This window comes from Schistocerca piceifrons, chromosome 8 (genome assembly GCF_021461385.2).
Source record: "Schistocerca piceifrons isolate TAMUIC-IGC-003096 chromosome 8, iqSchPice1.1, whole genome shotgun sequence".
NCBI lineage: Eukaryota > Metazoa > Arthropoda > Insecta > Orthoptera > Acrididae > Schistocerca > Schistocerca piceifrons.
In genome coordinates this window covers 222,735,051-222,760,064 of record NC_060145.1, presented here as the reverse complement: position 1 = coordinate 222,760,064, position 25,014 = coordinate 222,735,051, and the positions used below count along the sequence as shown (strand labels likewise).

Sequence of the window (25,014 nt, the reverse complement as noted above, 5' to 3'; positions counted from 1 at the left end):
AATATTTTCTGGGTCTCATGAACAAATAAAGCGAGTTGGGTCTCACACGATCGCTGTTTCCGGAATGCCTGTTGATTCCTACAGAGTAGATTCTGGGTTTCCAGAAATGACATTATACGCGAGCAAAAAACATGTTCTAAAAGTCTACAACAGATCGATGTTAGAGATATAAACCTATAGTTTTGCGCATCTGCTCGACGACCTTTCTTGAAAACTGGAACTACCTGTGCTCTTTTCCAATCATTTGGAACCTTCCGTTCCTCTAGAAACTTGCGGTACACTGCTGTTAGAAGGGGGGCAAGTTCTTTCACGTACTCTGTGTAGAATCGAACTGGTATCCCTTCAGGTCCAGTGGACTTTCCTCTGTTGAGTGATTTCAGTTGCTTTTCTATTCCTTGGACACTTATTTCGATGTCAGCCATTTTTTCGTTACTGACACCTGGCAACTTTTTTTCTCGCAAATGCCTTGTAGCCCATTTAATCCTAGTCAAAACGATTATGCGTATTCGGTTTTTACTTTCTTTCTGCCGGACTGACTCACAGTTGCTTGCAACCGACCTACAACGATTGCGCACGTTCAGAGCTATTTGCTTCTATTGTTCACTGCCACTAAGCGCCAATAGATCACAGAATCTGTAATCGAGTTTCGTCAAGGCGAAAGTATCCACGCCGTTGTCAGGTTAGCACCTCGTAATTAAATTAAACTGAGTTGTGTCAGCGATGATGCCGGAACGATGTGAAGGGGTATGATCATATAAAATTAATTGTTGGTAAGGCGGGTGCCTGGTTGAGATTCGTTGGGAGAGTCCTTAGAAAATGTAGTCCATCAACAAAGGAGGTGGCTTACAAAACACTCGTTCGACATATACTTGAGTATTGCTCATCAGTGTGGGATCCGTACCAGACCGGGTTGACAGAGCAGGTAGAGAAGATCCGAAGAAGCGACACGTTTCGTCACAGGGTTATTTGGTAAGCGTGATAGCGTTACGGAGATGTTTAGCAAACTCAAGTGGCAGACTTTGCAAGAGAGGCGCTCTGCATCGCGGTGTAGCTTGCTGTCCAGGTTTTGAGAGGGTGCGTTTCTGGATGAGGTATCGAATATATTGCTTCCCCCTACTTAAACCTCCCGAGGAGATCACGAATGTAAAATTAGAGAGATTAGAGCGCGCACGCAGGCTTTCCGGCAGTCGTTCTTCCCGGGAACTATACGCGACTGGAATAGGAAAGGGAGATAATGCAGTGACACGTAAAGTGCCCTCCGCCACTCAACGTTGTGTGGGTTGCGGAGTATAAATGTAGATGTAGATGTAGATGTAGATGAAAAGGCTGAAATACTAAACGTCTTTTTCCAAACTGTTACACACGGTAAGACTGTATTACAGTTCCTCCTTTAAACCGCTACACAAACGAGGAAGTGCCCAAAGGATAGAAAAGAAACCGAAATCGCTCAACAGAGGAAAGGCCACTGAAACTAATAGGACACTAATTCGATTCTGCACAGAGTATCCTAAAGAACTTCCTCCTTTTCTAGCAGCAGTGTACCATAGTTCTCTTGCGGAGCGAAGGGCTCCTAATGATTGAAAAAAAGGACAGGTAATTCCAGTTGTCAAAAAGGCTAGTCGAACAAACGCACGAAAGTCCGACGTCGGCCTGTTGACGAACTTTGGAACATCTTTTATGCTTACGTATTACCATAAATCTCCTTTGTAGGAAACAACATGGATTCCGAAAAGAACGTGCAACCTAGCTCGCTCCGTTCGTTCACGAGAGACACAAAGCAACAGATACAAGCGCCGAGGTAAATGCCATGCTCCCTGACTTCAGGAAGACGTTCGATACAGTTCGTCGCTGTCACCTAATGAACAAATTCCAAGCGCACGGATTATAAGAACAATTGTGTAATTGTATTGAAGAGTTTCTGACAAACAGAATACAGCAAGTCATCCTGGGTGAAGAGAAGTCTTCAGACGTAAAAGTATAAGGGGCAGTCAAATGATAACGAGACAGATTGAAAGAAGTAAGTAAACTCTTTGCTATGTGAAAAGCAAACGGCATAATTTTTGAAACGCTAACCCCACTGTGAGACAGGCTGTTCCAATGCCTTCTTGGAAAAATGTTTGCGGTTTCCTATGGAAACATGATTGTATCCATTTGTGCATCTCTTCGTCCTGGGCGGTACCAGGATAGTTTGTGAAAGCTGAATACGTCAAGTCTAAACGCGCAGGAAAGTTGACGGACGGCATCATTCCGTCGCTGGACAGTGCCCGCCCACGAGTTGCCGAGATTTCTGCGACTACACTGCCGAAGTTTCGTTGAGAAGTTCTTACACATCCTCCATACAGTCCCGATCTCTCCCCATACGATTTCCATATTTTTGGACCCCTGAAGGAAGATATTCGTGGCTGTCAATTTGCTTCGGACGAAGAGGTGCACATCTGAGTATAATCGTGATTTCGTAGGCAACCTCAGACACTTTTCCAGGAAGGCACCGGCCGTCTTCTATAGCAACAGGATAAATTATTAACGGTTATGGCGATTACTTTTGAAATAATAAACAGACAAATTACTTTTTTTCATCTCTCTCATTTTCATTTGACCGGCCCTTGTAACTTTGAGTGTGCCCCAAGCAAGTCCTATAGAACCATTACTTTTCAAAATATATGTAAATAACTTAGTAGATAACGACAGAAGTTACACGAGACTTTTATCGAATGATGCTGGTGTATACAGAGAAGTCGCAATGCCAGAAAACGATAGCAAAATGCAGGAAAATCTGTATATGATAGACGCTCTGTTAAGAGAGTGGCAATTGACTCTCTGCATAAACTGACGTAAGGCATTACGAATACGTAGACAGAAAGGCCGTTAATTGTATAATAACGCAATTGCAGGACAAACACTGGACACAGTTACTTATATAAAATATCTAGGAATAGGCGTACGGAGCGATTTGAAACGGAACGACCACATCAAATTAGTTGCGGGTAAGGTAGATGCCAGACTGAGATTCGTTGAAAAAATTCTCGGGACACGTTGTCGATCTACAGACGAAGTGACTTGCAAAATATTCGTTCAACCAATACTTGCATATTTCTCGTCAGTCTGAAATCCGTACGAGATAGAAGAGCAGACCGTTTCGTTACAGGTTCATTTAGTGAGTGCGAAAGCGTCACGGAGATGCTAAGCCAACTGGACTCGTTCCACATTATAACGGTCACCGTGAGTTTGATCAATGGAACACGTAACTAGCGAAGTAACTCCAGTGGCAGATTCTGCAAGAGAGCCGTTCAGCATCACGTTATAGTCTCTTTCTCCTACTTACAAATCGCGAAAAGACCATGACGATTATGTCGGAGAGGTTCGAGCGCACGTGGAGGTTTACCTGCAAACCTTCGCGCAAACCGTACGTGACTGGAACAGGAAAAGGGGAAGGCACACTGGTACACAAAGTAACTTCCGCCACACACCGTGAGATGGCTTGTGGTGTAAAAATGTAGATCTGCGGGGAATTGTTGTTTCGAAAGTAACAAATAATGTTATACAGTCGACAATTATCAGTAATCTCACGTCTATGCTTAGCAGTTTTTCGTCAAATATTTACTAGCACGATTGTACTGGTGGGCAAAGTTGTGTGCTCTCTCTATATCGCTGCTTTTTGTGCAGTTTTTATGGGTAATGGAAATGCCGTGTGGCTAGGGCCTTCCGTCGGGTAGACCGTTCGCCTGGTGCAAGCCTTTCAAGTTGACGCCCCGTCGGCGACTTGCTTGTCGACGGGGATGAAATGATGATGATAAGGACAACACAACATCTAGTCACTGAGCGGAGAAAATTTACGACCCAGCCGGGCATTCAACCCGGACCGTGAGGTATGACGTTCCGTCGCGCTGACCACTCAGCTACCAGGGCCGGAAGGCCTTGATATTCATTAGCATGGTTGTATGCGGGTTTAACAGAAGACATATTCGTTCTCTCTTAGAAGATCCTGATTTGAATGACGTTTCGTCACATACATTTTTGCCTTCTTCGTCAAATAATCCCCAAGTAGGAAAAGCATTAGGTGACGATCTTCTCGCCGAAGAAGTTCCTGAAGTGCAGAGATTTCCCACTGTGTCACAGAAATCGCCAGACAAAAGACCAGAAAGTGTTTTAATCAGTGTTGACGTTGAGCCAAAAAGTAAAGTTATCTGGTAGTGTTAGGAAGGGAATCGATACCTAGACGTACAATGTCTTTTTGTAATCCAAAATTACAGTGGCAACATGATTGGAGTAGACATTCATGAGGATCAGCTTAAGTGTTACCGAGTGTGGTTCAAAACCAGAAAACGGGTACACAAATGTTTACTGCACTTCACTGATCTTTCAGTTGTCAACTGCTGGTTTCTGTTCAAGGAGCACAGTCGTGATAGCCAGTCCGAAAAAAATATACAAAAAGTGATAAAAGGTAAATAAATTATGGATCTTCTGAAATTTAGGATGTATTTGTCAGAGGCTCATTTGTTTTGTCCAGGCGGAAAGAGAAGGGCAGAAGAGTTTGAGTCAATGTTATTAGGTACCTCAAAAAAAGGCAAATATATACAAATTTCATTAAAAATCAGGCTTGGACAAGCGATACGCTGGGTAAGATCTGCAGCCCCACAGCAGAAGACATTATGTTATAGGTGTGTCAACACGAGCACTGCAGGAGGCGCATAAAGTGAAACCAGTACCTTTATCTTGGAAAGGGAAATGATTGTTTCAAACTATTTCACAAAAAGTGAAGTAGTCTGCACCATGTCTTTGTGATTAATAGATTTTTATGATATAGAACATGAGACGTAAATGGTGTAACACTCTGCTAGCATTCCTAGTAAACATCTGTTACTGTTCCTCATAATATCAGATATGTTACTAAGTTAGAGAACAAATAAACTGAAATGAACACTGGCCCACACGATTTTATTAGATGCTGTCCCATTGAATTTTTAGTGAATGAATTTCTTAAATATTTTCCATCACCCAATACACCACATATTTAGAGAATACAACTTAAGTCAGCATTGTCTATAAAAAAAAAATCAGAGTGAAAAGGACTAGCACCTGGGGATATTCATAGCCACCGTAGTATCTCCTCCTTGTGTCACCTATGTTTTCACTTTCGGACCAACGCAATCATGGTGGACAGCAATGGAGCTACAGAACAGATACTCAAGCACTTTGAAGCTTGCTGTACAATTTGTTCGACTTTTGTCGATTGCTTGCGGGGAATAGAGGAAGCAAGATCCGCACAGCCGCCTAGCACACACAATGCTGCGGGGAAAACAGAAAGCAGAGGCATTGTACCCGTGCTTCGTAACGAGCAATTATGAAAGTAAAAGTGGTTCGTTTTACTGTTTACTACATATTTCGTACACTGTTTGTGGCATATGTCATTTAAAACTCACAAATGTTTTTATTGAAATTGTCTTTATTGCAAAAAATTAGTAATAATATTGACGGCTTTCAAATACTAAGCATTCACCATCAGAACTAAAAAAAGGACAGAAAAAACAGAAAGCAATTAATTACTGTAAAAAATGAGATAAGAAGTGAAAATATATTGGAGAAAACATCTACCTCTACAAATTCTCCGCAATCCACCGTACGATGCGTGGCGGAGGGTACCTGTACCAATATTAGTCATTTCCTTTTCTGTTCCACTCGCAATTAGAACGAGGAAAAAATGACTATGTAAATACCTCCGTAGGAGCCCTAATTTCTTGTCCTATCTTCTCGATCATTACGCGAAATATGCGTTGGCAGCAGCAGCTTTAAATCCAAGTTCTCTGAATTTTCTCAATAGTGTTCCTCGAAAAGCGCGTCGCCTACCCTTCAGGGATTCGCATTTCAGTTCCCGAGGCAACTAAGTCATGCTTGCACGTTGTTCGAACCTACCGGTAACAAATCTAGTAGCCCGGGTCTGAACTGTTTCGATGTTTTCCTTTAATTCGACCTAGTGCTAACATACCCATCCGGCTTGTTACAGAGTCAAGTGGCGCAGCAGTAACGCGACGCAGTAATGGTCACGTAACACAAACTGCCTTTCTTGTTTCAGCGCCACGCTTATAACAGAGGGAGACAAGCTACATCTGTAGAGGGCGCACGAGCATTTTTCCTATTCTCTGAATACCTACTCGATCGTGATAGTTTCAGTGTCGTGTCACATGTCGTCAACATGGCCCAGGTGTAGGAGGCGCTCTGATCGTATACTCCAGTTTCATTGGTAATTTTTGGCAAAACAAAAAGAAATATGTGATGGGTTACAGTTCTTGATCACCACAAATTTGCGCCAACGTTGCGGATTGAGTTCTGTAGGTCTTTGCGGTGTTACGTGGTGTGGGGGAATAAGACATGCCATCCCCAACGATATAAAAAAGCCTTCTTCACCTCAATGATTCACCGGTTCTTTCGTTACCTTTGTCCGCCTACGAAATATGCAAAGGACCCAGTATTTTAGAGCTGAGTGCAATAGCCAATGGTTTTTCTGTAAATGATGTTATACGCCCGTACAATAGACTAAAGAAACAAAAAGCAAATAGTAGGCAAATACACACTCAGCCAGAAAAGAGGCAATAATAAAGGAATAATGAAGACCATCCCAATGCAGTTTCACGGCAAATGTCCCAGCAAATAGATACGTGTTTCAGAAAATCTAAAGTTAGATGTGGTTTTCAAGTCAACAACACTCTAAAACTTCGAGTAAAACATAAGTTGAGGAAGTGCACACGACAAATTTAATGGCTGTGGTGTACACAAGAGCGAATGTAATAACTGTGATAAGTATTAGATCGGCCAAACCGGCTTCTCTTTTAATGTAAGTTTTAAGGACCATTTACGGTCTTTGGATTGCATTTTACTGACCATAGTATAGAGAACAGTGAAAAAAGTATGCGTATTCTCCACAGAACGCAAAAGGCCATACTCTCGATTTATTGGAAGAGTCTGAAATTTACAAAGCCACAAAACAAGAGCCAGCAAACGTAATCAATGGGAGCCCGAGTTTGTACCCAATGCCTACTTTGCTTTGATAATGTTTTACAGTATTTTTTTCCTTATTGCTATTTCATCGCCCCTCGCCCCATGTAGGCGGGGTGCGGGGAGGGAGGGTTGCGAGGGTGGGCTGGCAGCGGTACAAATAACCCGCTCTTCAGCCAGTAGTCATTAGTCTCGAACTTAGACGCTAAAACGAAGATACATGGAGACATTTTTCCTAAGAATATAAATTATTTAAAAAGGTGACGTGAATGGGAGATACATAAATAAGATAATGCTGTCTTAATGATTTGTTTAAAAACAGTGACATAAATGTGGACAGAAAGCACAGTTAAAAACACTTTAGAGACACTAAAAAAAGCGCTTGAAAAACATGGAACGCGACAGAAGATAGAATGACCATTAAAAACGGAAAGGAGCGAGGTGGCACTGTGGTTAACACACTGGACTCGCACTAGAGAGGACGACGGTTCAAACCTGCGTACGGCCATCCTGATTTAGGTTTTCCGTGATTCCTTAAATCGCTTCAGGCAAATGACGGAATGGTTCCTTTGAAAGGGTATGGCCGACTTCCTTCCCCATCCTTCCCTAATCCGATTGGACTGATGATCTCGCTGTGTGGATTCCTTCCCCAAATCAACCAACCAACCAGCCAACCTAAAAACGGAACACCGTGTACTTTCACTAACATTGGAAAAGGAGCTGCCCTGAAATGGTAGATTGTAGATTAAAGGGAGGATCGGTACGGAAATAGATCGGAGAGTGGTGGTAATGAGGACTGAGGGCTGATAAGAGGTGGTGACGAGAGAGGGGTGACTGTGAGAGACAAGGAGAGATGGGTAACTGGTATTGGGATCACTAGGAAGGAAAGTAAAATGGGGTGGGGGCGATAGGGAAGGGGAAAAGGAGGTGGTGTGGGAGGAGGGGAGGTGGAGGAGTCTTTGATGGGGGTTGATAGGTTAGGGTGGAGTCAGTGTTGGTAGGTCGGGTATATGTGGGGCGGAGTTCACGGTCCAGAAGAGAGAGGCGGTTAAAATTTCTTCGAGAGAGGACTTGGAGGATGTGTAGGTGAAGGGTTGGTGAAATATGTAGGTTGAGGCATGGCAGCACGCTCGGACTGGAAAGGAGAAGGCGCACAATAGGATTGTTACAGTCGAGTTCATGAATGGCGTAAATTATTTGGAGGTGATCAGTATGAGTGAACAGAGGTGGGAATTTGACGAATTGGTAAAGGATCCTTGTGGGGGAAGGTAAGTGGATGTGGAAACCGAGGCGGCGAGCATGGCATAGGGACTTATAGAACTTAGGTGGGGCGGATATCCATGCAACATATGGATGGAAAATGATAGGATGGATCAAGGAATTCTGTTGGATGGTTAGTAGGTGAGCTTTCGATGTTAGTTGCCAGTCGAAGGTCAGTACGAGGAATTCTAGTGTGTTATCTGGATGGGACATTGTAAATGGAGAGGTAGAAGTCGTGGAGACGGAATATGCGTGTAGTGCATCTTATAATTATTGCCTGGGTATTGGAGGGATTAATCTTGAGGAGCCACTGGTCACACCAGGAGGTAAACTGATTGAGGTTGATTTAGAGAGATCGTTGGGATTTCTGGAGCGTAGAACAGAGGGCAAGGAAAGAGATGTAATCAGCATCTTGAAGGAGATGGATGGGAGGAGATGGTTTGGAGCTATCAGCTGTGTATAAGAGATAAAGGAAGGGGGAGAGAAAGCAACCTTGGAGCACACCTGCAGTGGGGTGGAAGATATGGGAACTTTTGTCATTAACAGTGACATAGAATGGGCGATGGGAGAGGAAGGATTCCATAAGGTGGACATAGTTGATTAGAAGTGCATAAGTCTGGAGATTGAAAAAGAGACAAGAATGCCTTATGCAGCTGCTTGCTTTCTCTAGATCAAGGTAGACAAAGACGGCGGATTTACGGTTGTTGAGCTTTTGGGAAAGGAGTTGACTGAGGTTCAGGAGTTGATCATCAGCAGAGGAGGGACAGAAGTCACACTGGGCAACAGGAGCAGATGGTGATGGATGCGACAGGAGAGTATGGATTCAGAGACCTTGATAAACAATGAGGTGAGGCAGATGGGGTGGTACAAAGAGGTAACAGTGGAAGGTTCGTTTGGTTTGAGGAAAAGTAGGATTTTGGAGGTTTTACACAGGTCAGGATAGTAGCCTGTGGAGGGGATAGTGGTATACAGGTCACAAGGAGATAAGAAAGGAGATATGACATTCTTTGGTGTGGTGACAGGTAATATGGTCATGACCATGAGATCTGTTGCATTGTCTGTAAAGTATTTGTTTTATGACCTATGCAGTGATTGGGGTGTTTAATTCTGCTTCCGGTATGTTCTTCAAGTTCCAGAAGCTGGAAGCCAGGCGAGGGACTGTGGTAGCTGTGCGTTCATGGATATTAGGGAATTGGGAATAGTCAAAGTGAGTGTCGTCAGGGATGGAGAAGATGTCGGAGAGATATGTTGCAAAGTGACTGGCTTTACTCAGATCTTCAGGTAAGAGAAGGTTGTTGTGAAGGATCGGGTAGTGAGTGATGAGATGGGTGCCAGTAAGTCAGTGGGATGCTTTCCAGTACTTGGAAGAGTTGACTGGGAGTGTAGCATCGAGTCTGGTGCATGTGTGGTGCCAGTACCACCGTTTTTTGGCAGTGAGTAAATTTCAAATGTGTCACAGTATATGCTATGGTGTGTGAGAGTATTGTGGTCACACGTTCGGAAGAAGGAGGGATATAAGCGATAGGATTCAGTGAAAAGGAGTACTCGTTGTCATGGGAGAGTAAGGTAATGTGGGTATATGGCTACAGTAGGGATATATGCAGAGATACCATCTGAGGCTGTAGTTTTGGGGACATCATCAGGTTACTGGAACGTTAGGGGCTGGATTCCAATTTGGAAGGAATTTCAGTTGGCACAGGGGTAGTCATGTAGTCATGGATAAATTTTGGACAGACATGGGGATGGGCTGCATGGGGACAGGGTAGTGTCCAGGGTGAGGAGGACAGGTAGGTGGTTACTTTCAATTGGATCAAGGGCTTCTATAGTGAGGCATCCAAGTAAATTGGGAGTTGACAGGACGACAATGAGGGTGGTGTTGCTTTCAGGTCAGGCGTGCTTGTAGGATGCAGGCGACATTGCCTTGGAGGTATTTGGTAAATGACACCACCACTGGCGTTTATGTTGAGGTCTGCAGAAATAATATAGATGGAAAACGTATGGTTGATGTGGGTAAGTAAGTCATAGGGGATGGGTTTGTTAGGTCAGATGTAGATGGCAGCACAGGTATCAATGAGGGTTTTGAAGATGCTAAGGATAAGGTGTACAGTGTAACTCTTGACTAAGGATTGTAGCTGAGCAGGGATGTTCCTGCAATGGTCAACTGCTACTTCACCTCTGGCCAGGGGGAGAGGTTTATCAATATGGTGGAGGACATCAGGAGAGGTACGGATGATATGGTGTGGTTTGAGGAACATTTCATTGAGGATGAAGGTATCGATGTTGTGTTGGGACAGGGTATGCATAAAAAAGGACTTGTTGGTGGGTAGGGAGCGGATGTTGCTGTATAGGATGCTGTAGTGCCATCATGCCTTGATGAGACGCTAGGAAGCAGGTTGCATGGTTAGGACGGAGAGTTTTACACAATGGTATCGAGACAGGTGAAAAAAAAAGTGCACCTAGTTTTAGGAGTATGTGGCCTGGATGTTCAGGTGAAATACTGAGCAGACACCAAGGGATATTTGCTAAGCTAGTGTGGGTTTATTGAAAGGGGAGGATATTTTGAAGGACGATGGTAAAGAAACAGATGATGTTTTTGGCAGTTAGGGGTTGGCAGAAGTTGTTGGGATGTATCGGGTGGTCTATAGTATGGGCAGGCACAGTTAATTCAGGTTTGATTGGTGGGGGGTTTGGCCTTGCACTTGGTGGAGTAGGTAGGGTGAGCATCATTTCATGTGCTGCAGGTGGGGTGTGGAGGACCTAGGTTGGGACATTGCTTAAGGAAGCGAGATTGCTTGCATTTGGGGTGGGTGGGAGGTTTCTCATAATCAGTGGTAAGGAAATCGTTATATATATGAGGCATTCTTGGCATCTATAGGATCGGGGGGGGGGGGGGGGGGAAGGGCGAGATTTGGAGGATTCGACCTTGTGACAACCAAGGTAGATGAGCGCCCCCTACATGAGGAGGCAATCAATGTTGGGAACATGTTCTGTGAATACTCGCATGAGGCAGGTGAGACCAAAGTTATTATAGATGCGACGGGCTGTGAAATGGTGACTACGGGATGGGGTGGGGCTTGAGGAACTGGAGCAGGTACGATATCGCACTGAGCATATCCTTCCAAGTGGCTGGAGGCACTGCGGATGCTGGTGCACGGTATTGTGGCGTCTGATATAGAGATGGTGATGTGGTGAGATGCAATTCTTGTAGTTGTCGCAGGGGCAGTGGAGAGTGTGGGAAAGGTTAGGAGTGGAGGATACGCAAATGAAAAAGTGGAGGATAGGGAAGGTGTTGCAGGGAGAGGAGTGTAGTCAGCTGCAGCAGTAGTGACTGCAGATGGGTAGAAACTGTGGGAGGAGGCGGGTGGACATATGATGGTGGGCCAGAAGGACGGTGGTGGCAGAAGGAGGGTGGAGTAAATGACGGAGATGGCTGAAATGCCCTATGTGGGTCAAGTGAAGCGGGAGACAGGAAGTTGGATGATAATTACCGGCGGCAGAGCGTCGCGTAGATGATGGGGGGTGACAACAGCGATGTCCGTTGTGACGTACGGCATTAGATGAGAATGCCGGGAGCCGCGGCGGTGAAGACCAAGACGGAGGCGGAGGCGGCAGCAGCGAGTAGAATGCGGCGATGGCGGAGGCTATGACGATGACAGCGACAGCGATGCCGATGGCAACGAAAGAGGCGGCTGCGACGATGGAAAGACAGCTGAAAACGACGACGATAGCGACGGCAATAAGAAAACTATGACATGCGAGGAGACCATGTACACGCACAGAAGACAGACTCGGCGACAAATGCAAACTACATAGATAAACAGACACGGACACAAAGCATAGGGGAGTGGTGCCAGGCAGTCTGCGCACAAAAAAATGGCTCTGAGCACTATGAGACTTAACAGCTGTGGTCATCAGTCCCCTAGAACTTAGAACTACTTAAACCTAACTAACCTAAGGGCATCACACACATCCATGCCCGAGGCAGGATTCGAACCTGCGACCGTAGCAGTCGCGCGGTTCCGGACTGCGCGCCTAGAACCGCGAGACCACCGCGGCCGGCGTCTGTGCACAACAAGAGTAGCAACAAACGAAAACTAGAGGCAGATACCTCTAGTCGGTTGGTGCTGATGTGTACAGTAATCACTGAACGCCTCTCATATGCACAGTCGTGGACAAAGTGTGGCAACGAATGATTTTTAACAGAATTTCGTCATGAATCTTCACGCTTTGCTAAATTTGCACACTTTCATGGTAGTTCAGCAACGGTAATCCAGTGTGACTGGTCTGAACGATGACACAGACCGTTTCGTGGCCGAATGCGCGTAATATTTTGCTAATTCGTAACGATGTGGGGTACTTTGTCTTACTAAAACAGTTATGTTATCTCGATAAGCTGGAATTCATTTTTATTTGTACAGTTTATACTAATTAGCGTTTCTTTCATTTATATTTTATATTTACGTGTTGGGTTTATAACACACTAATCAGCGTTAATATAGTTTTACACATGATTGAAAACAGTCTGACAAAGTTCGGATAGTTTTTCAATTTCACGCCTGTGCATAGTATGTTGGTAGCACTTCGTCGCCTTGCCTGTTATGCTGTGTAGCAGACTTCAAAGCTGTGCGGATCAGCATAACGAAAAGGCGAGGGGTCTCGCTCGTTTTGTCCACGACAGTACATCTTGCCCTTCCGTTAACCGGTATAGACGGCATTACATATTTGATCCGTTTTTTTATGTTAATCATATTACTCTAGTGTTTGATTGTTCCTTCTCTGTATACGTAATATATTACCAAATAATCTTGTCAAGTGGCTGGTTCAATATTTTATTATACCTTTCTTGGAACGGCATATCGCAGGGTACGAGAGGTCCTCTGACGGCTAATTTCTCCGACTTCTCGCCTTTGCTGCATTGTGAGTGTCTCGCCAACACAGGGCACTGATTACATACATTAGTCTTTGCTTTCTGTCTATTTCGCTTCTTTCCCTAGTTATTTTACCAAATTTATATTGTTTTATTAGCTCCATAACCTTGTTGTAGTATGTGTTATTATTTTTATCTAAAATGATCACAAGAGTGTCTCAGAATACCACTTTGTCACGTAAGTAATCCCATTTTAACAGTTTTAAATTTTACTTTATTCGTGTTTTTAATTATTACATTTTATCACTGTAATAGCTTATACTCTTGTTAAGCCCGCTACAGACTTTACCTATTCTATTCTTCAATTGATTGCATTCTGTACAATTTTATAACCTACGAAATTGTGTAGATTTACAGTGAGCGACTTCTAACGAATTTACAATACAAACACCTGTTATAATTACTGTACGCTATTTGTTATGAACAGTAGTGCTATTAACAGTATGACTCCTCCGGCTGTAGCCTGGTTTACACCAAATTCTAAATTATGCTAAGCTGATTTTTTGTGTGTTTTGTGACGATGCCACTTTAGCTTCATTATATGACATGTTGTAAAACAGGTATGCCTCCTCACATTTTAGGCACATGTATCCGCACTATACGAGTATATATGAGTAATGCTTCTCATTATGGCAAATTTTATTGTTTTGATATGCAAACTGTCGACTACTTTTGTTTCTTCATTTTCCAAAGTTTTGCTGCAGATCTGAAGATGGTCATTGCTGGCCGAAACCTGCAGTTTCAGACCAGTAGTTTTGTGGTCATTGACGAAAATAAAAGAAATTTATTCTATGCTTTTGAAATCCGTGTCCACGTCGCAGCTTGTGAATGAGACGCTCCTAACGGCGATCCGCCCGCAGATGGGAATGTAAAGCACGGAGGACCCCTCGGTGTTATTCGACAGAAGCAGGCTACCCGCCGGTAGTGGTTTCACTCTCTCTCGTCTCTTATCATCGTCAACAAAACAAACACAACACTATATTACACACATACGCATTAAAGTCACCACCATGAGACGCTTACACTCAATACACGTGGCATTAAAAACCGCCTAAATAGCATAATTAGGAAAGACTTAACACCAGATCTTGTGCTCCTGGAGTTCATTATCGCATAGCCCACAGTTGGCACTGAATGTCGTCAGTGAAGAGAAGAATGGAAAACAGTAAAGAGTAGGCTCTAACTGAATGATGAGCTCAGTCTGTAAATTCGTCGTAATTTAGTATCATAGCCACCAGCGTTAATGTGGGAGAAGTCAAGAGGCGAAACCAGAAGCGCAAACTGATACGGATGAACAAACAGTAGAAAAGGAAACGCTGTAAGTCTCACCGGGTACAATTTCCTTCCAGCTGGTATCCCGGCTAGGGGTGCTGAAGACAGTTGTTACCTTAAATAATGGGCGTTTGTTGGTCACGACGAGGGTTCCAGTGACGCAGTTGTCTCACTTCAGCTGTCACAAACGGTAGCTGGCCACCACTCGTGCGAACTCATACCCCAGCAGTATACTACACTTGGGGAAGCTGAACAAAGATACTCAAGCATGTCGTACCCATTTCGGGAAAGGAGAAGTAACAGCAGTCAGCGCCTTCTGTACCAAACACCGTAAAATAACTGTTAATATTATTTATCCAAAAAACGCAAAGAAACCTCCCTCGCAGCGACACACGAAGGGAGAAGAGCAACGAGCACACTGCGGATAGTTCCGTTGAAACCCGTTGATAATCACCATTAAAAAGGTGCGGATATTTTTGCGAGAATAATGGAATTCTGGCTCAGAATAGAAATAAACAGGACAGAAAATTAATTACTCCTCCCACGAATTATAAAGATATCAATTCTCAACTATCTAACTGCAAGATTTAATATATCCTGTAACGTCCCCTAACAACTGTTCTGCAATGTTCCTGTACGCAACAGAAAACTTACCTCGTCCTGCAGCTGCAACTGTGTGATCAGCAACATGCCGAAATATTTCGAAAAGCAATACTGCAATCCATGCAGAGTGCAGTGCATGGTCTAATTGTAACAATTACTGCCATACTTTTATACTTAGAAATCGAATGATCAGGAAGCGTTTTGTCCATTAACCTTAAACGATGTACAGAAAAATGAAAGAAAGCAATACAAACTTTTAATTTACTATATTAAGAAAATTGATGATTTAAACACAAACTTTACACAGATTTTTAATATTCCGCAATATCTATACTCAATAAACACGTTTCTGAAAACAACAAAGATACGAATATTACTCTGAGTGTATCTATACACGAATTTGACAAAATTCCTCCAATGCGTAAGCAACCAACAACTAAGTGCAGCAAAAAGGCAAATTACCAAAAATCCTCTATTAATACCAAAGTCTCTTCCGACGCTACTAGCACGATCAGGGCAGTCTGCGACCTCTCACGTCGCGCGCCTTTCTCCAACACGACCTGCGTCCGACCTCTTCCGACTCCCCTCGAATACTCCTCGTCCGCTACTACTCGCGACAATAATATCTCAGACTCAGGGTTTGTGTAAGTACACAGTAGAATCAGAGACGTCCAACTTTCACCAGGATACTCTCAGAAATACCTCACGTAGAATTCGCCGCCTGCCCCATGTCAGGGAAAGTGAAAAAGAGAGATTCTAGCCTATAAAATTGCATTTTTTTAATAGACAGTTCCCTTGGCGTCAGTCATGCACTACTGGCCATTAAAATTGCTACACCAAGAAGAAATGCAGATGATATACGGGTATTCATTGGACAAATGTATTAAACTTGAACTGACATGTGATTACATTTTCACGCAATTTGGGTGCATAGATCCTGAGAAATCAGTACCCAGAACAACCACCTCTGGCCGTAATAACGGCCTTGATACGCCTGGGCATTGAGTCAAACAGAGCTTGGATGGCGTGTACAGGTACAGCTGCCCGTGCAGTTCAACAGGATACCACAGTTCATCAAGAGCAGAGACTGGCGTATTGTGACGAACCAGTTGCTCGGCCACCATTGACCAGACGTTTTCAATTGGTGAGAGATCTGGAGAATGTGCTGGCCAGAGCAGCAGCCGAACATTTTCTGTATCCAGAGAGGCCCGTACAGGACCTGCAACATGCGGTCGTGCAGTATCCTGCTGAAATGTAGGGTTTCGCAGGGATAGAATGAATGGTAGAGCCACGGGTCGTAACACATCTGAAATGTAACGTCCACTGTTCAAAGTGCCGTCAATTCCGAACAAGAGGTGACCGAGACGTGTAACCAATGGCACTCCATACCATCACGCCGGATGATACGGCAGTATGGCGATGACGAATACACGCTTCCAATGTGCGTTCATCGCGATGTCGCCAAACACAGATGCGACCATCATGGTGCTCTAAACAGAACCTGGATTCATCCGAAAAAAATGACGTTTTGCATTCGTGCACCCAGGTTCGTCGTTGAGTACACCATCACAGGCGCTCCTGTCTGTGATGCAGCGTCAAGGGTAACCGCAGCCATGGTCTCCGAGCTGATAGTCCATGCTGCTGCAAACGTCGTCGAACTGTTCGTGCAGATGGTTGTCTCGCAAACGTCCCCATCTGTTGACTCAGGGATCGAGACGTGGCTGCACGATCCGTTACAGCCATGCGGATAAGATGCATGTCATCTCGACTGCTAGTGACACGAGGCCGTTCGGATCTAGCACGGCGTTCCGTATTACCCTCCTGAACCCACTGATTCCATATTCCGCTAACAGTCATTGGATCTCAACCAACGCGAGCAGCAATGTCGCGATACGATAAACCGCAATCGCGATAGGCTACAATTCAACCTTTATCAAAGTCGGAAACGTGATGTTACGCATTTTTCCTCCTTACACGAGGCAACAACGTTTCAGCAGGCAACGCCGGTCACCTGCTGTTTGTGTATGAGAAATAGTTGGAAACTTTCCTCATGTCAGCACGTTGTAGGTGTCGCCACCAGTGCCAACCTTGTGTGAATGCTCTGAAAAGCTGATCATTTGCATATCACAGCATCTTCTTCTTGTCGGTTAAATTTCGCGTCTGTAGTACGTCATCTTCGTGGTGTAGCAATTGTAATGGCCAGTAGTGTAGGTGCTCCGAACCTGTGATGGTCAATTGCAGTGCTGTAGAAATTTCAATTTAGTGCCTAATGTCTCCGTAATTAGTACTGGCAGTACTGTACCTCTCTACTACTTGAAGTGTTTCTGCAGTTCCTTTATAGAAGCGGTGTATTTTTTTGTGTAGCTGCTTATGCTCAAAGATGGATAAAAGATAACTATCGAAGTTTAGTTTTGGTTCGTTTGAATTTCCTTTTTTCTGAAGATTTCCTCGATTAGCGGAGTCCAATACAAGCGTCCCTATCAGAGGACACACAGCCACCTCAATTTTCAGCGTTAACCTTACAGCAGATAGGTGCTGAAAACTTGTAGCGAGTAAAGGTGACGCACAAGCTTTATGGCTACAATAACTTGGACACGATTACGAATAGCCAAAACTAACATCACAGGCCGGATTTCCATTATAGTACCAATGCGCTTATGTGTGTCTTATACGTTTTTTCACCATAAACTCGGCAGTGTTATTGTCCAGGTGTACCGTGTTGCAGGTGTCGTACAGGATGAACTCGGCCATGTGGACGGTCGCTCCTATCGTAGCCGGCGCCATCGCCTCGGCGCGATCGGACGGACGCCCGGTGAAGCGGGGCTTCATGATGCCCCTGTGGCTGCCGTTGGACACGCAGTCGTCGCCCACGTACGAGATCCTGCTGGGCGTACAGGTGCCGTGCTGCTGGATCTGCTCGGAGACGTCGGTGCTGCTGGACTGCGCCATGCTGGCGCTGATGCTGCAGGCAGCCGCCGAGCTGGCCGTCCTCAACGACAGGCTCTCCGGCGTCGGCGCGGGGCGGGCCCCGAGTGCCGCGCTCCCCGCCTGCTACAAGGACACGCCTCCAGCAAAAGCTGAAGGAAAACCTGCCGGCGCAGCTGAGGCCCGAAGTCCTCTGTATTCACATGATGAGATGTTCCGCTGCCTCGTGGAGAACATAAATCACCATCAGATCATTATAAAGTGAGTCTCCTTCCACGTGTACAGAACAGCCAGAGAAACTGGTACACCTACCTAATATCGTGTAGGGCCCCGGTGAGCACACAGAAGTGCCGCAACAGGAAGTGGCATGGACTCGACTAATGTCTGAAGCACTGGGTGATCAAAAATTCAGTATAAATTTGAAAACTGAATAATACACTCATTACTCGTGGAAGACATTCTTACCAAGTCCCGTAAGAGTTCGGGTAATATGTGTGCATCCGCACAGAAGAAGAAGATCATTGCCGGTATTGCCGGAACTATATACTTATATGGATATGGTGTCTGTTCTTTCGGGACTTGGTAAGAATCTCTTCCGCGAGTAATGAGTGTGTTGGGTAGGGACACCATGAATGCAGTGTGTGGACATATAAAGTGAGAATGTAGGTCTCGCGGGAGGCGTGATCGAGATAGTCCCTGCAGTCGCACTATCCTTTGTGCGCTCGGTGGCTCAGATGCATAGAGCGTCTGCCATGTAAGCAGGAGATCCCGGGTTCGAGTCCCAGTCGGGGCACACATTTTCACCTGTCCCCGTTGATATATATGAACGCCCGTCAGCAGCTGAAGGTATTAATATATAATTCTAATATCATAATATCTGAAGTAGTGCTGGAGGGAACTGACACCATGAATCCTGCAGGGCTGTCCGCAAATCCGTAAGAGTACGAAGGGGTTGAGATCTCTTCTGAACAGCACGTTGCAATATATCCCAAATACGGTGAATAATGTTCATGGCTGGGGAGTTTGGTGTCCAGCACCTTGCAAGCACTCACCTACATACTTTGCCGTTATTTACAACCGCAATTTGGTATCATTTGGTACGTTGTGTATCGTATATATGAATATTTAAAGAAGACTGACATTGTCACGTAAACCTTGTAAATAGTTGTTAACGCTTATTGCATGAAAGATGAAGGAGTGTCTTTATTATCAAAACGGCGTAATGAATGATTGCCTATACTAATAGAGGTTGGAACGCCAGTGGAAATGAAACGGTAGGCGTAACTCAAGCCCTGGGTGAAAAGCCCACACAGGTGTGTTGGTCCTGCTTCACACTGGAAGTGCCAAGACGGACGGTCTGGACACCTGAGCGCGGAAGCACAATACAGCGACGGCTGGCTAGTATTGTAGCGGGGGCTGGAAAAAAAAAAAAAAAAAAAAACTTCGGAAACTCTCGAAATGTTGGACGTAGCAGAGAGGAACGAGGAAGCATTACCTCGGAAATCGCAGGCTGGGTTATTTCCGAGGATTTTTACTCTGAGACGCGTACCATTGTATGAGTATAGGTATTTCCTCACAAACTTTCCGTGCTGGACGACGAAAGACTAAATTATGGTTGGTCAGCCTTCGGAAGAATCTGTAGAGAGGGAGAATATTCCGTGGTTTCGAGAATATGATTCGCCTCCTGAGTTACGAGGCAGGGGAGCCGAGTTTTGCTGGGAAGCCAGCGATGGAGAGAAGAGGTCTTCCGTTTTGAGTGCCCGGGCTTGGCAGTCGCTCAATATCATGTTTTGTTGGTACAGACGGACTTGCTGTCTTTGCTCTCAGAGATTTTATACTTAAAACGTTTAGGCACTGTACTGTTGCGAACTTATACGATTCTGGACTTCGCCTCTGGGTAGGGAGTCGTCGTTGAGAACGCAGCGTTCAGTGATAGAGAGTACGTCTTCTGCCTATAATCACATTGAGACGTTACCTGAACTCCGTCCTTGTGGCTGGGAGTTCGCGTTTCTCGTCTGTAGAACACAGAGAGGAGAATACATTTTTAGAGTATACTAGTCAGAGGACCGCCTTCTGCAATTCTAGTGTTTGAAAGAGTTTATTTTGTGGCGGGAGTTCTTCCATCGTTCGCAGACGTATACGAGAACCGTCACTCCGACACACCGGGTGCAGTATATACAGTGATATTGCTAATTGTTTCAGCTTATTAGGGCAATAAGGCTATGATCACGTAAGTTTTATTTCCACTGAGGTTACACACCATTGTAGATCATCTTTGAAAGTAGTGTCTTCTAGTGTTTGGTACGTAGATGATGATGGTTATGTCACGTTATTTATATTAGACCGCGTAGCCATAAAAAGGGGAAGATTTGGGCAATTGATCATTGATATTAACTAGGTAATTCATTTGTGTCTCTTTATGTCCATTAGACATTGATATACAGGGAGTACGAAAAGTCTTTCCCTGATTACATAAATTGATAACTCAGGCTAGGAGTAAGATACAAATATGAAACTGGTGTCTAATTATTTACAAACTATCAAAGTTTTTTTCACATATCAGTAAACTTCCGCTTCTATTGCTGCCCAATGACAGTACACGTCGATATGGTTATCTCAGACGGATTGCCTTTTCTGACGAAACGACTTTTTTTGTCAGTGGAGTAGTGAATCGCCATAATGTGCGCATTTGGGGTTCACAACCCCCTGGCGAGGTCATGAAGTGCACCAGTGGCAATCCAAAGGTGAATGTTTGGTTCGCGCTATTGCACGATCGAATTATCGCGTCATTCTTCTTCGCTGAGGCTACCATCACATCTGCAATGTATCTGGACATGTTGCAACTGTATGCTGTTCCTCAGCTGCTTCAGTATCACCCCGATGTCTTGTTTCAGCAAGACGGTGCACCGCCTCATTGGGGTTTTGACGTCCGTGCCTATCTCGATATGACCTTTCCTGGGCGATGGACTGGACGTGATGGGCCAACGGTTTGGCCTCCACGCTCTCCTGACATAACCCCATTAGACTGCTTTTTATGAGGTTATGTCAAGGACGAGGTCTACTGAACACATGTACCAGATCTTGAAACCCTGCGGCAACGGATAACCACAGTCGTTGAATCGATCCCTCTGTGATGTTAGCGAATGTGTGGACGGAAATTGAATATCGCCTAGATGTGCTACGTGCTACCAAGGTTGCTCATGGGGAAGTTTACTGATGTGTGAAAAAAAACTTTGATAGTTTGTAAACAATTAGACACCAGTTTCATATTTGTATCTTACTTCTACCCTGAGTTACCAGTTTATGTAATCAGGGAAAGACTCTTCGTACACCCTGCATAAACATTTGTAATATACAAAGGGGTTTTAATCTACAATAAATGTACAAGAAGAAACAGCATTTATCATTTTATATTTACTAGTTCCTTTAATCATTAATTTATGTTTATGTTGTAATTTTTATGTTAAAGAGCAAGAAGGACGAGATATCACAATTAAGAGATCCTAAGATCTGCTTCAGGGGGTAGTCAGACAGGGCCAAATCTTCATTTTCGCGTTCAGTTTTTCCGTTGCGCACATTCATTTTACACCCGCCTGGAGTAGCATCTTGGACATGTTTCAAGTCATCAACAGTTTAATATCTGTTTTGACGGGCCCAGGCGAGGCGTAAAGCTTTGTGTTGTGCAGTCATCAAGGGTACACGAGTGGGCCTTCGGCTCCGAAAGCCCATATCGATGATGTTTTGTTGAATGGTTCACACGCTGACACTTGTTGATGGATCAGCATAGGAATCTGCAGCAATCTGCGGGAGGGTTGCACTTTCGTCACGTTGAACGATTATCTTCAGTCACCGTTGGTCCCGTTCTTGCAGCATCTTTTTCCGGCCGCGCTGATGTGGGAGATGTGATGTGTTACCGGATTCCTGATATTCACAGTACACTAATGAAACGGTCGTACGGGAAAATCCCCACTTTATCGCTGCCTCGAAGATGCTGCATCCCATCGCTCGTGCGCCTGCTATTACACCAAGTTCAAACTCACTTGAATCTTGATAACCTGTCATTATAGCAGCTGTAGCTGATGTAACAACTGCGCCAGACACTTGGCTTATATAGACATTGCCGACCTCAGCATCGTATTCTGCCTGTTTACACATCTCTACATTTGAATATGCATACCTATACCAGTTTCTTTGGCGGTTCACGGTATTTCCGATGTAGTATGTATCTTTCATATGTCATGATGACTAGTCGGGATATTGCGAATGAAATATACTTCTAAAATTATGGAACGCACTTGAATTTTACAAAAATCGTGAACAATACCATTTGTCTTGTTATCAGTTTATGAATCTTTACTGTTTTAAAAAGGGGTTAGATTCTTTTTGGCGGACAGAAACAGGACAGGTAAATGATACAGAAACTAACTGAACATAAGAAGTTATGTAGCCCGTATAGATTAATAGATTATACATGTTTAGTTCATCAAACAGTTTTTGTGAATTGATAAACAGATGTTTAGAGCATCTACATCCTGACGTCAATGAGACTGACAAGCGTGTGGTTTTGGTTTGTTTCCAGTTACATGCACCTGCTGCAGATGCTTCTCAGTCGCGGGATATCTGTGTTACTCATCTGCAACACCATCTCCATTTGCTTCCACATCGTAGCGACAGTGGCAGTAAGTAGAGAAGGATCAGAAATTGCAACACAATCAGAAGTGCACATAAAATACGTTTACCAGGAAAAAATTTCTTGGCCAGGAAGTGAAAAACCACTCATTTCAGGTCAAAAAGCACGTACTTCTCTAACTTATCCCCCGTCGAGCCAGTGAACTTAGTGCAACGATTTTCAGCAAATATACTCCCCCACCCCGTAAATATACTCCCCCACCCCAAAGTGGGCTTTTCCAGGTTTACAAATCACCCTCTTTTGTACTTCGCCCATTCGACTCCTGCTTGCCTGTGGTAGACTCGGGCAGCCTACACATCAAATTGCACCTTCCGTGTGAGTGAACTGTCCTGAGCGGGGGGTACCCTCGTTATGTCGTAATGCAGGAATTGGCTGAAATGAGAAAAATTTCATATGTAGAGGCCAAGATAAACTACAAGCTCATATCAGTATCTATGCCCTCAACATCGTTTGCTTAATCAAGAAGAATACAGGTTTTCGTGCAAATTTTGCTATACCTACTTTCTACTCAGAGGCAGCAGTATTGGATTCTGCAAGTGTACCTGCAGGAGGGCACCCACGGAAAAGTCCACAGTTCTACTAAACCAGAAAATGCCGAGAATGTTCTATAGAATCAGTTAGTCTCCAGACAAGTTGCAAGCAAAACCAACACGCCTACACATAGAACGATAACAGTAACCCCTCACCGAAGGAGGCTGAAACCAAGTCTAAAAACAGAAGAGGAGCTGGCTGTTCGCTATCGGACTCAGATCATTCATACAGTTAGGTTCTGATAATCCTTTGCCAACAGCGCAAAGTATGAAACTTGATCCAGACCAATGTTCCTGACGGCCAGAAAATCTTACAGCCACACCATAAATGATCACAGTCACTCCATCTAAATGAAAATAAAAGAGAAAATTAAATATGTAGACCACTCCTGAGATGAGTCCATTCTGCCTTTGTACTAGAACCAGTCTATCTGTGCACTGCCTTAGAGTGACTTAAATCATCGTTCAATAAAAATGTTGTAGTGTTACAGTGGGTAGTGCCAGATGGCTTTGACTGAGTCTGTTATTTAAAAATCAGGGTAATTTGCTATTTGAATGTAAGTCAACCATATTAGTTCCACCTAAGTAACAATTCTTACACAACGTAAAAACGAAGTTACCTCCGCTGCACTTCAAGTTCTCTCAGCCGAGATACCTTTTCTCACACTAGCATAGAGGGTGTATCTTGCAGTATTTCCACATCTAAATACGTCACCAACAAAAACACACACACACATACACAAAGATATATCTGTCAACATTGCTGTGTAAAACATGAGTGTGAACTCACAAATCAAGTCCCCAACGCTGTTTTCATGCCTAAATAGTTACAAATAACATGCTAAACAGATAGTTGACATTTCAGGTTGGTCCTAACTGGGGCGATGTGGCAAAACTAACCTGACCAAGCTTGTAACTCCAGAGAGCACATGTCGTCTAAAATACTGTGCTAAGAAGCCAAGCACACAAACAAACAGACAGTCTGAATTACTGACAGCTACTTGAGGAATGTAGTTAATTCCATTTTAGGACTACACTTGGTGCAAACCACAATTTACCCGCAAATATTTCCACATCTAAATTTTTCTGTGATGCTTGTCAAGTGCTTCAATATATCTCCATGTCTAAAATACATAAACTATATTGTCATTTCAGTCTGAGTCTATGTTATCGGTGGTTCGTAGAATAAATGCCATCAGCTGGTTTTTTACAAGTTTTTCAGTAATATCTCACCTTACCAAGCACAATTTTAGGGGGAAGAAGATAACGACAGATGTTTCATTCTAGAAAAATTATAATCAATGATATTGATTGTCAATTATTGGTTTTTATAAGAAAATAACTTTTAAACATGCTTGCAATATTCGCCGATCGAAACTTAAGTGCCAAGTCTCTTTAAAACGTTTACAGATAGAATGTCCTACAAGCAACCACTAAATAATATCAAAAATCTAACCAAAATATGCGATCTAAAAACACACACTATAGCCACAGACATACAAACTCACCAAACAGCGTTATAGGAAGGAACAAGCTGTTCTGACGAGATCTTTATTCCAATGTAACACTTAAACTGCATATTTTTGTAATACACAAAGAGAACTTCATAATACTACTTTCGGTAGGCCTATAAGGAGTGACCCCTGTTCTGTCAATGACCTTGTCAAAGAGTGTAGAGGAGCAGACAGAATTTCAGAGCGACCTCTTGCCTTTGACATGGTAATCTGCCCCTAAAAGAGGAAGAATCCGGGATGATAAATGATATAAAACTGTAGAAGACAATGGAAATCGCTGCATTAAAGACACATAATGTGTAT

General features: G+C 43.9%; 1 protein-coding gene across 1 annotated transcript in view; it reads left to right on the top strand.

Moving 5' to 3' along the window:
- The window catches only part of LOC124712224, a 59,150-nt gene that overhangs the window by 8,029 nt on the left and 26,107 nt on the right, over positions 1 to 25,014 (top strand). The window contains exons 3-4 of the mRNA XM_047242518.1: positions 17,778 to 18,238; positions 22,557 to 22,656. Coding sequence (XP_047098474.1) covers positions 17,778 to 18,238; positions 22,557 to 22,656 — 561 coding nt within the window. The remainder of the gene's footprint in view (positions 1 to 17,777; positions 18,239 to 22,556; positions 22,657 to 25,014) is intronic.